Genomic DNA, 12,045 nt, shown 5'->3' on the forward strand with positions numbered 1-12,045 from the left:
AGTCTGAAAAAACTTGGCGACATTTCTTTTTAAACCAATCTTCTCACTTTTCAGCTTCCTGGTTTAATTTGTGGAAGGGAATGGAAAGACCAAAATATTATAAAGAAGCTTGGTATTTCCAGCCCAGCCAAAACCACAAAGCTTTGGAAATTCAGCTTGAAAAGAACCCTATAGCTGTGATTGAGCCTAGTCCTGCTTTCCTTCTGTGCTCCAAGCTTCCCATTAGCTGTACTAGCCACTTGAGGATACAGGGAATGCAAAACTGGAAGCCAGGTGTTGGGCAAACTCCAGAGAGACATCCATACTTCTTATTTTAAAGACTTTTGCTCATTTTCTACAATACTACCTGACTTGCTTAATTGTTAGCAAAGCAGATAACAGCCTTTGTTGTTCAAGCTCTGTTGGAAAGATGCTTTGTAGCATATGTATATCTAGACTTGTCTTTGCACTAATTTAAAAGGTAATAAGTAGCATAAGAAATTATAACCGTAATAGTTAAGACAGCCACAGTGTGGTATTTCTAAACCCTCCATTTCTTTGACAAATCACTTCGAAAGGAGACTGAAATTTCCAGAGGCATTCCCATAACATTTGCACTTTCAATGTTTTCTCCAATTACTTTGGCATTTTCTGGTATTTATATAAGATGATTTTATAGTATTGAGATCCAAAAGAAAAGTGTAGCCTTTTGTTGGCATACAGCTAGTGTTACTCTTTAAGGTTTGCCAATAGGGATTTTCTACCATCTATTTAAATTGAAGCTACAAGACTTTTTTATATGTGTGCTTATATCCCTTGATTATATGAACTACTTCCCCCCCCCTTTCTGTTGCATGTAAGTGTTGTAAAACTCCTTCAGTACTGGAATGGAAAGTTCATTCAATTGCCTGCAGTCAAGTGAATAAAAAGTAAAATGTGGGTCTGAAACAGAGGGTTTAAAACTGCAGTAAACTCATGCTGTTGCAAAACCTGCTATCAGAATTTCCTTGTAAAGATGGACGTTTACTTAAACACAGAATACCCAATTTATTAAAAAACTTCTAAAGATGCTGTTTATTGAGCTGTCAAAATATACACTAAATGTAGTTTGAAATGATTTTGAGTACTGGGGGACACATAGTAGTGTTGAAAGTTTAGCATAAATCTATTAAAACTTTAATTATTTTTCTTAATTATCTCCAGCCCTTCTGCCCAAGACTGGGTTGCAGTGAGCTACTGGAGATGATGTCTGTTGAGAGATGCAAAAGCCAAATCCTAACTGCTTGTCTTTAATGATCCCGTGTCACTTTGAGGAACTAACTCCTGACTAACTTCTAATTTGGAGTAAAGTGTGCATTAACAAATATATAGAGAGAAAGTAAGTAAAATTTGTAAGTCAGAACTTGAGCTGAGGAAAGAAAAAAGAGTGTAAGTCAGGAAAATGAGAGACTAACAATGCTGGATCAGATTAAATGCAGGCAGTAAGGCCATCCTGGTTTATATACACATGGAAATGCAATCCAGAAATAAGGATTAAAAATATTGGGGTGGAGTAAAAGTTAATTCAAATAATTGAGAGCCTATTTTCTTTCTTTCCTTTTCTTTCTCTTTCTGCTTCTTTCTTTTTCTCCTTGTCCTTTCTTTTTCTTTTCTTTCTCTCTCTGTATATAAAATATATTTTCTTATTCAATATATGACATATTCATAGCTTGCCAGTAGAACCAAAGACATCTTGATCTCTCATCTTATTCATCTATGTGAGTCAACAAGTTAACTAGAATTTGTTTTGTGTAGTGTGAATTCAAAACACTCCAAGTTATTCCCACAGCCAGATACATACTTTGTTCCTGATCTGGTAAAGTACTTAGGATTGGGCTTATCCCCAAGACCATGATCGGTCCCATTGATATCAACTAATGTGGCAATTAGTTCCATGATTAGTATGGAAATGATATTATAGGGTTTTTTAAGGCATTCGCAGGTTTTTATTCAGAATTTTCTTCTGTCGTCCTCCTCACTGTTGTTTGCTTATCTCTATATTGTTTCCTCTTCCTTGTTCTACAACTAGTCACCACCCAAGCTAGATGCTCAATCCCACTGATTTCCAAAAATGGATGTAACACTTGCATCCTCGCGCTGTTCACTCAGCTCATGTGTTACCTCTTATTCTACTTTTCTGTGGCTGTCATATCAATTAGATTGTAGCTCTTTAAGATCACACTGCCTACGAGTTTACATTCCATATTGCCTACCAAAATTGAAGTGTTCCCGACTGCTGGCCATGCAGTACCATAATAGACATTTTGTGAACACTCTTAATAGCCTTTACCTTCTTAGGGTTGAGCATGTGCATCCAATATTGTAATAAGAAAGACTGAAGGGTACTTAGTGCATGACAGGATTGATCCTTACTTCATTGGTTATGCTACCGTAAGACTAAATGGGAGGGGGAACCATGATCCACCAGTAGTTTTAGGTTCCAGATGTTTTAAAGGGAAGCCTAGTAGCAACCTGTAGCCTAAATACCTGTCTAAATTTGACCTTTGAGTCTTCCTTGCTTTGCACCCTCTACCTATTTTTTTCAGTCAGTGCAAAATGCCATATTTGCAGGGTAATGGTTGGCCCAAGTGTGAGTAGATGCATCAGTTGAAGGAAAAGTCGGGCATGCTCTTATTCTGACGTATGCTGAAGATAGAAGTATTGGAATCGTTCCAAAACAGTGCTGATTGTTAAGGTAGAAAGCACCAGAAAGCTCTGCTGTTAACTAAAGTATGTTGTTCCTTTCTCTGAATGTATGTAGATACCAAAATATCCAGCGAACTATTGCAACAGAGCGGACTGAAGACGATGCTGTAGTAAACAACAGGGTGGAGAGAGTTCCCACCGGAGGAGGAAGTGACTCTGAGGCAGAGCCTTCCCAGCCGAGCTCAGGTATGGGAAAAAAGGCTGAGTGGCGTGTTCAGTGCCACTCCACTGATTGCATTCATTTCTGGGGAAATCTGCATTTCCACAGGGGACTGCAACTTCATTATACCAGGGTGCAAAAGCTAATTAAAAGAAAAGAGGTTTAGACTTGAAGCTACAGGTTTTAGACCTGAAACTGCAGGTACAAAGCAAGATACAAAGGGCCTCCGTTCTTTTTTAACACCTACTAAGACAGACAAAGCGTTTTTACTTTAGTAAAGGGCTATTTGAAATTAAAATGGAAAAGGCATCTGGTTTTTATTCAGCTTAGTAGCTGCAAAAATGACACTGTCTTATTTTTCCTGCAGTGTGATTTGGGGCATTGCAGTTTATTCTTTCTGGGCATGGCTTCTGTGGTGCCACATTTGCCCATGTGGTCACAGCTGCAGTGGCCCTGGCATCGAGCATGAAATACTTGTGTTTTTAAAACTGCAGTTTTGTGATAGCTATGAGCTGATCTAAGTGTGGGCTGCCACTGAAGGAGGCACAGCTGCCTTTTTGCTCATCACTAACTCATGTGACAGCACCCCATACTAGAGCAGAGAACCAACCGATCTGTCTGAAAAATAACCTTGTTTCTTGTACTTAATGTTGTTCACAGCCAGATTGGTTCTTTCATCTGGCTCATTAGATAACCAGACAAGAATGAGTGTCACTACAGAGGAGAAGAGGAGAATGTGTACCCAGGGCAGGATGGGATGGCAGGGAGCTGTTCTTCTCTTTTTGGTAGTAGTCATACTCATATTTTCTTAAAACATTTGTGAAACCATAGCCTAAGTGTTTGTTTCGGGTAAGAAACGGCAGCAATCAGACTAGTGCCCACTACACAACTCGTGGACACACAAAAATAACTATCTGCTTTGTTTGAGAACTTGCACCACCAAAATGAACAGCCAGTTCTCTTCCTTTGGATCATTCTCATCTCCGCCTAATGTTGTGTTCTGTGTTGTCTACTGGAAGTAAATCTGACTTCTTGCCATCCTGTTGCCATCCCTCTGTAAATAGCATTGGCAAAGGGGAAGAACCAACACAACGTCTGCTTGAATTTTCTTAATGTTCCATGTTGATTAGGAAGAATTACACAGAGAAATAGTGGACTTACTTTTTTCTTAAGAAGTTTAGAAAAATACTCAATTTTGCCTGTTTGTTTTCCTGATCCATTAGGTCTTTTTAGTTTGAAAATCAATTTTGACCAAGGATGTTTGATATTCAAGGCTCCTTTGCAATCCTTTGTATCGCAATTTATGGGAGCCTTTTACCTACACTGGATATTATAGGGAGAACGCAGTCCTCTCTGTTAGCAGCTGAAATGGAAATGAGGTACACATTGTATTATTAGTATTTAAATTGTAAGTAATGTAGTCGTTACTGGTAATATGTATAATCATTTTGTATCATAGTCTACGTAATAAAATAGTAGTTGAATAGGAATTGCTACCAGTGAGTATTTAGGTCAGTTTATTATGTAACATTCACTTTTTTCTTTTAACCCCGAAGAGCTGATGAGTACAATATATGTCATCTTAAGTGATTAGGAAATGGTTTCTGCTATAGGTAATTGCTTTGCTTTTAGAAAAAGTCAATATTGTATAAAATGCCAAGAATTAAAAGATCAAAGGTGATGTAAACCACACTAGAAAAAGAGAAAGCTGCAGTATGATACATTTGCTATTTGCCTTTTAATTTAAATGAAAAATATTAGAAGGAATACAATTTAGGCACATTAATCCAGATTCTAAGCCAGTATAAATCAATTTAGCTCCAGCAGTGGATCCAGTCTGCAGTTTTAAGTGGAGAGAATAATACGATGTGTCTAGCAGGAAGAAAAAAAAAGTGATAGTTGATAAGAAAAAGATGGGAATCTGTATTTATTCTGTTGATGACGTCTGCATCCAATTTCCTTGGACTGAAAATAAAAGTTGGCTTGTATTTGAAAACGCCAGAACTGCACACTCAAACCATAATTCCATGGTAGGAAGCACTTTTCTGGTGGCTGTAGAAGGTCAAGGAGTTCCCACCTCTACAAAGTTTACATTCTCAAATGCTCGGTTCTGCTCCTGTGCTTCATGAATTGATACAGATTAAAAATAATCCCTTTGTGTCTGTTTGTGTTTTCTTTACCGTACAAGTCCCCAAAACCACGGACTTGCCAAAAATAATGCAATTACAAGTAAAGGGCAATGCTTTGCAGGACCAACATGGATGTGAGTGCCAAGCAGGGGGCTTTCTTAACCCAGTCTTGCTACCAAATGCTTTGTGCTGGTGAACCCCTCGGGCTCGATTGGGAAATCAGATCCCTCTAAAATCAGCAGCGGGGGGAACCAGTCAGGACCTGGGTGGTGGTATTGAACCAAACCATCAGCTGGTAAAAACTGCTGTGGTCACATTGATATGTAGAGACAGCAGCAGATATGACACAGAGTTTTATAACATACAGTACAGAAAAGCATCCAGCTCCTGCCCTGCTACTCTAAGCACTGCACCACTAACCATAAGGAGAACATCTACCGGTTTGCCAGCAGGCTTGTCTTGGAAACACAAAGAAGGTAGGTGCATTGGGCAGGATGGTGACTTTTTTTATACCGTCACTTTTGCAGCCATTCATTAAAGGTTAAATAATAGGCTGTGCTTGCTACTGCGTTAATAAGATTTTGCTGCTTTTTTTTGTCCAGAGATTAGGAGGGAAGGTTCCCTTTCTCCTGTGAATTCTCAAAAAATCACCTTGTTGCTGCAGTCTCCAGCTGTGAAGTTCATCACCAATCCTGAGTTCTTCACTGTGCTGCATGCAAACTATGTGAGTAATGATGATTTGCGCTCTCACACTACTGATTTCTGAATCCAAATGCTGCGCCCCAGGCCTTTGGGGAGAACGCATAGTGAATGTGAATTGCATGACTTGGGGCTCAGTTGTCCTTTCTGAGCACCAGACCAGGTTGGGGACAGTACAGGCAAGCTCTTCCAAGGAGGCTGTTGCTGGGATTCTGCCTCACAGAAGGAATTCACTGGTACAGAGAAACTCATTAATGTTACCCTTCCAGAATAAGCAGGAACCCTTGTTTTCGGCTTGGTTGATTCTGTTGTCTGTTGCTGCAGAGAATGAGGTTGTTGCCTTTCGAGCCATGTTCCTGAGAAATCTTACTCAGATACCACCAAGTCTCAGGGAGATAGAGGGGAAAAAATTATTAACTCATGCAGTTTGCACTCCCAAGAAGCAGGTGGGCATAATGCAGTGAAAGAAATACTGACTTCAGTCAGTGTAGCTATTTTGGAAAAAAAAAAAAAGAATGAAAACAAATTTTCAAAATTCAAATAACTTTTTTTCTTTCCATTAATGCAATAAATCTGCATGTTTTCTTGAAAATATGGTGTGGAGTAGAAAAAATGTAACGATAGGTCAACCAGGAGGAAGCAGACAGGGAAATCTCACAGGGAGATGCAGTCCTAGTTTTCCATATCTTGAATGTAGTTCAGCTAGGCACCTACACGTCACTTCTGAATATTTGGAAAGTCATCCATTTCTGGGTAGGGATAACCTTTCTTTTTGAAAGGAAAAGAAATTAAAACACTTCAGGAATTGCCTCAGCACAGGTCTTTAGCTAACTCCAGACATCAAGCTTTGGCTGTGGTGCTTTGTGGGTTGAAGCCAGCTGTCCATCTCCAAGCATCTGCCAGAGATTATTGCCAATCGTGCAGCAGAAGAGATATATTAACTCATATGACATTACCTGAACTAGGCTATGGAGTGCACATAATTTCTTCCATTGACAGGGTGATATATGATGATTTATAGCTGGGAGCAATATTATTTTCATTTGGCATAGCTGTTTGCAAAATGAGCAACTGATTGCATAGTGGTGTAAGGAACAGCTCACAAGAGACTGAATCCCAATTTTATTTCTCACTGAAATAAAAAAAGCTGAGAGGCCTTCAGTTTGAGCTTATAAAGTTGTCTCTAATATGAGAGCCAGAATAATCTATTGAAACATCTGTCAAATGGTCATACAGAATCCATTTGTACAGAAATAATGGCCCACATAACTTTTGGCTTAACACAGGTGTAATATTTTAGCCGCAAGCCCCTATTAAAATTTCAAGCTATTAATTATGCCAATGAAGTTGGGATTGGAAAATATTATCCAGCAGTTAGAATTAAAAAGAGAAGGCTCTAATTTTTCAGATATTTTATTCCCATGGAGGGATAAAACTATAATATATTTTTTTGTTTCCCTAGTGCAGCTAAGAGATGCTCAGACAGTCATTGATCACACATTAGATCAAAATACAACTTCTGTGATGGAGTAGGCGGGGATCTTAGCAATTTGTGACCACGAAGCTTTCCTGGGTTATAACCAGGTCATATCTTCAGGGCAGAGATCATATCTCTGTGATTTCATAACATTTGCCAGCCCTCGCTGTAATTAGGGACCCTGTGCTGCAGGGAGTATTCTCATCTCAGTGCTACCACCACGATAAATCCTTACATAATAAAGATAATACTTGTAAATATTTTATTGCATTGTAGTGGTTAAAATGCATTAAAAGTACACCAAAATTAAGAATTCAAAGCTGTTGGGTCAGATTTTCTGGACAGATTACAGGTGTGCACACTGGGGCTCACTTCACTGGAGACGCGAGGCCTCCAGTGATCCTTTATTACTCTAGTGAGTAACTAAATTGCTTGGGCTGACCAGCAGAACCAATGCACTCATTTTCTCTCTAGTGAAATGCTCAGAAGGGTTGCAGATTTTCGTAAAGTTTCCTACCCTGTCTACAGGAGCTTTTTCCCTGAAGTAAAAGATCTCAAGAGTAGCCTGTGGATGAGAAGGTGTTGTCGCTACAAGTGTATTTTGTGGTGCTCTATCATTGAATACACTGTGGCAACAAATATAGTTCACTTTGGCCCCTGTTCTGGAACCAGACCAGCACTAACTCACTCAGAACTGCATCAGGGCACGTTCCTCTAAGAGGTGTATTTAATGCCTGTTTGTGAGATACAACTAGCTGCCTGAGGGGTGGAGTTCATCAGACTCATGAAAACATCTCCATCTGACGTGCTTTGTAGTCGTTGCAGAAACAAATATTCAGTTCCAGGAAACGATTCATATTTTCCAAAAATAGACAATTGAAAGCGTCTGTTTCTGTCCAGTGGCTCTAAAGTGACCATAAATAAGGTAGCAAGCTTAGATGTAGATGTGTTGTTTTGGCATCAGAACTGGTTTTCCTCTCTTCTGTTTTCCATCTCCTAGAGTGCCTATCGAGTCTTCACTAACAGTACCTGCTTGAAGCATATGATTCTGAAGATCCGTAGAGACGCTCGTAATTTTGAGCGCTATCAGCACAACAGAGACCTGGTAAATTTTATAAACATGTTTGCTGATACCCGACTGGAGCTTCCTCGTGGCTGGGAGATAAAAACTGACCAGCAGGGCAAGGTAAGAGTGCCAACAAAACTAACCACTTGCTTAACACAGCACATCAGGCTACATGATTACTAAAGGTTCCTTCCTTCTTGACTCAAAATCGGTGAAGGTTTGGTTTAAACAATACAAGCAGCAAGCAGAGTTATTTTAGAAGCAGAAAAAAGCTTCAGGAACAAATGTTTCAAAGCATAGAGGTGACGCTTTAGCTTTCTGTGGGAATATCACACCATAGCCAAGGCAGCATAGGACTAACAAAAAAGTTTAAGCCAGAGTTTAGATCTGTCATGACTGCAAAATTTGGCTTAGTGTCTCTGCCACCAGTGAAGCTTTGCTGAGTGACTTCTGGAACCACCAAATAGGCTAAAGCAGTTTTCCCTAGTAATTTTATTCTTTTCTGTCTTGTTTACTTCATGGCCATTACACATGATTTTGACCTACGTAGCTTCCGGTATTTTCCAGGAGCTATTCCAGCTTCAACTAAGAAAGTCCTGTTGTTTGCAGATATCTTCCATGGACTGTACCCAAACAGGGTATTTCTGACACACAATTGCCAGTGGTTTTCACTTCATGATCCCACAATACTATCACAGTGTTGGCAGTCTTCTTACAAAAAAAATGTTGTTCCTGTGTGTTTCAGTCTTTCTTCGTTGACCACAATAGCCGTGCTACCACTTTCATAGATCCCAGGATCCCGCTGCAGAATGGTCGTCTCCCTAATCACCTGACTCACAGGCAACATCTTCAGCGACTTCGTAGCTACAGCGCTGGAGAGGTAACGGTGCTAGTATCAATGTTACTTTTGACAGCAATCTTGTGTAGAATTCAAAGCACTTCTTATCTTTGAAATGCATTTAAACAGACTGTCTTGTGGATTTTTATCTTCCAAAGGAAATAAGGGATTTTTTTTCTTTCTGAAGGGTTTACCTCGGAGCTTGCAGGTAATGAAGGTTTATATTTTGACCGTTTTCAGAATAAAGTAATAAACAAGTAAAACTAAATAACCAAAGTGAAGTGATGACAACACAGATTTAAAAAGAAGAATCCATATTTGACATCCTAGTCTTGCTTTAGTAAAGTCAAGTCATTCATTACTTTTATAGCCTGATACTTCAGCAGCCTCATATGTTTCTTCATTCCCCACTGTGATGCTGTGCTCTGAAAATATATACTCCCTAGCAGTAGCGTAGTATTGTATGTTGAGGTTTGCTTCCCTAGCTTTCAATCACATTAAACATCTTTCCTGTGTTTCATGGGGATGATTTTTATTACTGAGGGCCATGGGCAGGGTTGACAGAAGCATAAATAATGGGTTTGTATTGTGGATTTAAGGAGGAAAAAGTACCAGCAATCAGATTCTTCATATAGCAAATCCATACAGTTTAAGATTTGTAAAGATTGAAGCTGAATAGGTGTAGAGATGAATTATGGCCAAAGGATCTTCCTCTTCTAGAAAAAACATCTGGAGAAATGCTTGTGAAATTAACATTAAAATTTATTGCAGCATGACCAGTCTGAACACCTCCCACTGCCAAATGGGGTTGGGATCAGGAGCTGACTAGGGTGTGAGGTCAGTACTTCGGGACCAAAGGCAGACCAGGCATGAGTAGCTTGGGTAGGTTTTCCCCATCTTTGGTGAATATGGCAACATATTTTATGAAGATAGAGTATCAATGGATCGGTTTCAATCATATCTTCCCATCAACTTAGCAACTTCCTTCTGCCAACAGCCTGCAGTTTAGTGTCGCTATTGTGACTGAATTATTGATGTGAATGTGAAAGTCACCTGCATGATGATTCATATTTGGGCCCATGCTTGCCTGGGGCTTGCTTACAAATTCATTATGTCAGGGACAGAAACACCACTGAGCAACTCAGATGACATAGCTCAAAAAATACACTTGGTTTTGCCAGTGCTGGCAAGGGTGGCAAAGAACAATTTGCAATAAACCCAAGATATCAAGTACAGGGAAGGGAGTGAAAAGCATTGAATACTTTTGAGTAATGATTCTCTGGGGAAACTGTAAACTGTTCATTGAGACCACTGATTTGGCATGATCAGCCAACAAAACGGGACCTTCTGTCTCGGGAGCCATCAGTGCTGGCACCTTCATCTCACAGTCTTGGTGGCCTGGGTCCCACAGTGCTTCTGCACCGTTGTCGTAGTCAGTAGCTTTCCCTCTGGAAGTATCTGCTTCTCCACTGGAAGGACTCCCATTGATTTCAAGGACTTTGGATCGGTGCCTAAAAGCCCACCATTTACAAGGAAAAGATTCAACCCTTTGCAACTCAGCCCGTTTATTAAGAGCAGCATGTTCCATGCCACTTCTTCCAAGTGTATTTGGATGTGCTTTTGTCCTATAAATCATATCTGTAGGGACACACTTGGGGCTTTGTCCTGGCCATGTGTCAGCTGTCTGCAGTCCAGCTGGTTTCTTTGCTGAGCAGATGGTGTGGCCTCTGGAATCTGTCACCAGGACAGCATGAAGGACCAAGGAAGACAACCACCAGTTTTGAACATTATGTACAGGTGTCAAACAAGCCTGAAGGAGAGCAGAACAGTGTAGCTTCAGTCGTGATTGCTTGTGGGTGCCAGAGAAGGTATAGAAAAGAGCCAGGGTAATGAGAGGAAAAACTCTACCCCTGCCTCAGTGCACATATCTGACATGCTGCCCAAGTGCCAAAACAAGTTGCCAGAGTGTGTCATGTGGACTTCCCAGGGACTTTGTGACACTGAGTGATCAGTTGAGGAAAGAGCAGACAAAAATCATAGGCAGATGAGCCCAAAGTGGGAAAAAAGAAATACCCCAGCTTCACACACTCAGTGATGGCTCTTAGCTGAGTGACCATAAAGAAATGATTATGGTTCTAAGAAATTGTGATCTCAGTACTCAACAGCAGACAAAAATGCAAATGTAATGTCTGGAATTCTTAGAAAACTAATAGAAAGATCTGTTTAATCTAGGCATCGCAAGAACTAAGTTTTGGTAGTAAAAGCCAAACCAATTCAATCAAAATAAGGCAGGGTGGAAATTCAGTGAGAATAGTTAACCATAGGAACTAATGATTTGGCATTGGGTCTCCATTTCTTCATACTTTCAGGCCAAAACATAGTGCAAAAGCCAGTGTTGTCTTAGTCACCAACAAGTTTCCGAGCTCCCTGGCCTGGGGCAGTGCAGTGAATAGGCTGTGGTGTTGAAGTAAAAACGGTGATCTCCTGCCCTCCCTTCCGTGACATCCATGAATCTTCTAAATCCTTTTGGCTCATCAAAATGTGGCCTTTATTCCTGCCTAATAATCTGTGGTGTTAAACAGAATACCTTGGAAAACTAATAAAGAATTGATTTTTAGTATTTCAAATGAACTTTTGAAACTCCCTAATGAAATTGGAATGTAAAAATATGCTTTCTCAAATATGACAGTTTTCTTTGCTTTATGACATTTAAAATTCATTCTCAGTAGAGAATAGAAATGGCAATTGCACAGCTTCTATAGAAGGCTGGCTGTTGCTTCCAAGTTCTTTTGCTCAAGGCCTACCTCAACTATTAACAGGCCAAGCGGAGATTAAAACTGCCCTTTTTCCCTTAATTCTCTATATGCTGGGCTGTGTTTTTAAAAAAATTATCTGTGCGTATAATAGTATTCCATTTCCCTCTTCCAAGAAAGAAAGCATCCATTTCACAAA

The 12,045-nt window shown here is 39.9% G+C and overlaps 1 protein-coding gene across 1 annotated transcript in view; it reads left to right on the top strand.

Annotated features, from left to right (window-relative positions):
• Positions 1 to 12,045, top strand: part of HECW1 (HECT, C2 and WW domain containing E3 ubiquitin protein ligase 1) — a 184,280-nt gene that overhangs the window by 122,632 nt on the left and 49,603 nt on the right. The window contains 4 exon segments of the mRNA XM_009321541.1: positions 2,780 to 2,910; positions 5,616 to 5,737; positions 8,190 to 8,375; positions 9,001 to 9,135. Coding sequence (XP_009319816.1) covers positions 2,780 to 2,910; positions 5,616 to 5,737; positions 8,190 to 8,375; positions 9,001 to 9,135 — 574 coding nt within the window.

Source organism: Pygoscelis adeliae, unplaced genomic scaffold (assembly GCF_000699105.1).
Source record: "Pygoscelis adeliae isolate BGI_AS28 unplaced genomic scaffold, ASM69910v1 Scaffold40, whole genome shotgun sequence".
In the NCBI taxonomy this organism is placed as follows: domain Eukaryota; kingdom Metazoa; phylum Chordata; class Aves; order Sphenisciformes; family Spheniscidae; genus Pygoscelis; species Pygoscelis adeliae.